At 37.7% G+C, this 3,181-nt stretch overlaps 1 protein-coding gene across 1 annotated transcript in view; it reads left to right on the forward strand.

Annotated features, from left to right (window-relative positions):
- LOC106773224 overlaps nucleotides 1–1,719 on the forward strand; it is a 5,496-nt gene extending 3,777 nt beyond the window's left edge. The window contains exons 3-5 of the mRNA XM_014659936.1: nucleotides 4–460; nucleotides 790–1,047; nucleotides 1,122–1,719. Of these exons, the coding sequence (XP_014515422.1) occupies nucleotides 4–460; nucleotides 790–1,047; nucleotides 1,122–1,719 (1,313 nt within the window). The remainder of the gene's footprint in view (nucleotides 1–3; nucleotides 461–789; nucleotides 1,048–1,121) is intronic.
- Nucleotides 1,720–3,181: the final 1,462 nt, after the last annotated feature.

A 3,181-nucleotide genomic window follows, 5' to 3' on the forward strand; every position in this document is an offset into this window, starting at 1 on the left:
AAGTTGAAAATGAAGTAGAAAGTGAGTGTGGACTGAACAATGAGGTTGAAGTAGAGAGTGAGGTTCAAGTAGAGAGTGATGGTGAAGGGGACAATGAAGTTGAAGTGGAGAGTGAGGATGAAGGGCATATGGATCATCTTAGTGGTGATGAGTACGTGGAGGAGGAGGAGGAAGAAGAAATGGGTTTTGGTTTGGAGGACAGTGATGAAGAGTGTATGGCTGAGGTCAATTGTAGGGGGTTGTCAGATGATGAATGGCATTCTGATGTCTTGGTAAGTCCACAAAACAGTGGTAGTGAGAACGAGAGTGAAGATAGACCACAACCAGGTCCATTTCAGACATATGAGAAACAAAAAAGTATGACAGATTATAAGTGGGAAGTTGGGACAGTATTTGCTGATAAGGCTCACTTTATTGAGGCCATTAGAACTTATGTTGTGCATACTGGGAGGGCTTTGAAGTTTGTGAAAAACGATAAGCGTAGGGTGAGAGTTAGATGCATGGGTGGACAAGGTAAGTTTCCATGGACAACTTACTGTGGTTATTTACCAACCCGACAGTTTTGGCAATTAAGGAAAATAAAGGACACCCATATTTGCATAAATGGTCCCATATTTCATTAAATTTTGTTCAAAATGGTCCCTTGAATTTGTCAACACAACTCAGTGAAAACAATTTATATTCAACAAACAATCTTAATTGTTCAAAGTTATTCAGCAAACTAATCTTGCTGGTTCAAATTAAAAATTATATAAGCCTTAATGTTGATTTACTCCATGCTCATGGCAGGTACTGGTCAAGGTCTCGTTTCTCATATGAAGCTGTATGTGATTCCCTTGATAACAATATATGTGAAGCCTTTAACAGTGTTATTGTGCTTGCCAGAGGCAAGCCAATAATCACAATGCTAGAGGAGATAAGGCTTTATCTTATGAAACGTTGGGCCACCAACAGAACCAAGGTCGCAGCTATGGAATTCACTATCTGTCTAAAGATAAACACCAGGCTTATCAAGGAATCAAACCTGTCTAGATATTGGATTCCAAGGTAATGAAATATGAATTTAATCAAATCTTTGTACATGTTGATATCCTAACTGGAATGTTGTTTACTATTGTCAGCTGGTATGGACGTAAGTTGTTTGAGGTCAGACACACTGCAGTAATAACAAACAAGTTTACGGTGAACCTTGAGACTAAAGAGTGTAGCTGCAGGAAATGGATGATAAGTGGGATTCCATGTTGTCATGCCATTGCAGCCATGAACTATTGCAATGAAGACCCCAAAAATCTCATACCCTCTTGCTTCACAAGAACGACATATGAAGCCACTTATGCCGCAATGATTTATCCTGTCAATGGCCAAATGCTTTGGGAAAAAACATCATTTGTGGATGTCCTGCCACCAATTATACGAAAGATGCCTGGGAGGCCAAAGAAAAAAAGAAAATTGGAGGCCTGGGAGTTAACAAAGGATGCGACCCAAATGAATATTGGTGGGCACAGGAAAAAATGTACCATATGCCGTAAACTGGGACACAACAGAAGCAAGTGCCCCTTACGTCCACCCATCACAGAACCAACATGTCCCTCTGACTCACAAACACAACAACCCAATCCTCAATCCCCGCAACCATCACAACCTACTCAGGAGTCCACTACACATTCAACTCCACCAATCATGAGGAAGAAGTTACCTTTCAAAAGAAGAATCAATTAGATGTCTTGTGAAGTCATTATGATGAACTTTGGATGTATTTTGAACTTTGGATGTATTATGAAGATGGTGCATGTACTTTGAACACAATTTTATTATGTATTTTGAACACAGTTTGGATGTATTTTGTGACCAAGTTTTTTGATTTATTAATGAAGTATTATTATGTCTATGTGCACTTTGATTATTATATCATGAGAAGCAGTTGTGTTAGTTTAGAATGTGATGAGAAGCACTTGTGTGAGTTTATTATGGGATGACAAGCACTTGTCTTCATATCCATTTGGGACCAAAACTAAACTAATTTAAATATAATTGGAGACCAAATTGGACATTTTAAAATGAAACCAGGTACTATATTTAACATTTCACATTAACACCTTCATATTACATAAACCTTCACATTACATAAAAACCTTGTCATTGCATGAACCTTAACATTCACCTTCACCTAAACACNNAGCCACATACTAAGATCAACCTAAACAAACCTTTAAAATGACAATGTTAACTACAAAAACAACACACATAGCTCCTAGTAACAATTTCATCCTTCTCTGCAAGCTTTGGACTTAAATTTCCAAATCAGAAATCTTCCTCCTTTGTCTGACACTTTCATCATCTTTTTCCTTCTACAAGTTTTGGACTAAAATTTCCAAATCAGAAATCCTCTGAATTTGTCTGATACTTTCATCATCTCTTTCCTCATTATTTTCTTCAGCACACCATTTGAAAAAGTTGCAGTAAATCCCTCTTGAAGATCCACCCTGATATGCAACAAATAAGCCACCAAAATTGAAATTTCCTCATCAAATATATACCAAATAAAGTCAAAANGGAAATAAAAAAACCTTGTAATGTCGACATCCCCAAAATTTTTGCCCAACATTCTGGGGAGTTCTCGCCACTTTGGACACAGCAGCATCACCACACTTGCAATGAGGGATTATCCCACCTCCCCTCCAGCCCCCATCATTAGCGGATTGTGAATTTCTTTCCAACCCAGTTTTGGAACAAGACGAACATGCTTGAGAAGAAGCCATTTTGACTTCAACGAACCCTAAACCTATCGCAACCTTTGCTCCAAAATTTGAAGAACATCAAAGAACCAAAAAGAACCCTAACTTCAACTAACCCTAACCCACCCCTTTTAATAACCCCAATTATAAGCCATTTAAGTCAACTTACTATAGTCCACACAACCACGTCATATAAATTGGGCACACATGGATAATAGTTTGCCACGCCAGTATCTGCACCGTTAGAAATTTAACGCCGTCTGCCATAGGGACCATTTTGAACAAAATTTAATGAAATATAGGACCAGAGTGAATTTTTTTCAAAGGTGGGACCAAAAGATGTATTAAACCATTTAAGTTTAAGTTTTGGTTTAGACGTTTTGTATATAAATTTTATATTTTCACTTTTGTGTCCCAAAATTGAGAATTGTTACTTTTGTTAGGCT

Source organism: Vigna radiata, chromosome 9 (assembly GCF_000741045.1).
Source record: "Vigna radiata var. radiata cultivar VC1973A chromosome 9, Vradiata_ver6, whole genome shotgun sequence".
NCBI classification, from domain to species: domain Eukaryota; kingdom Viridiplantae; phylum Streptophyta; class Magnoliopsida; order Fabales; family Fabaceae; genus Vigna; species Vigna radiata.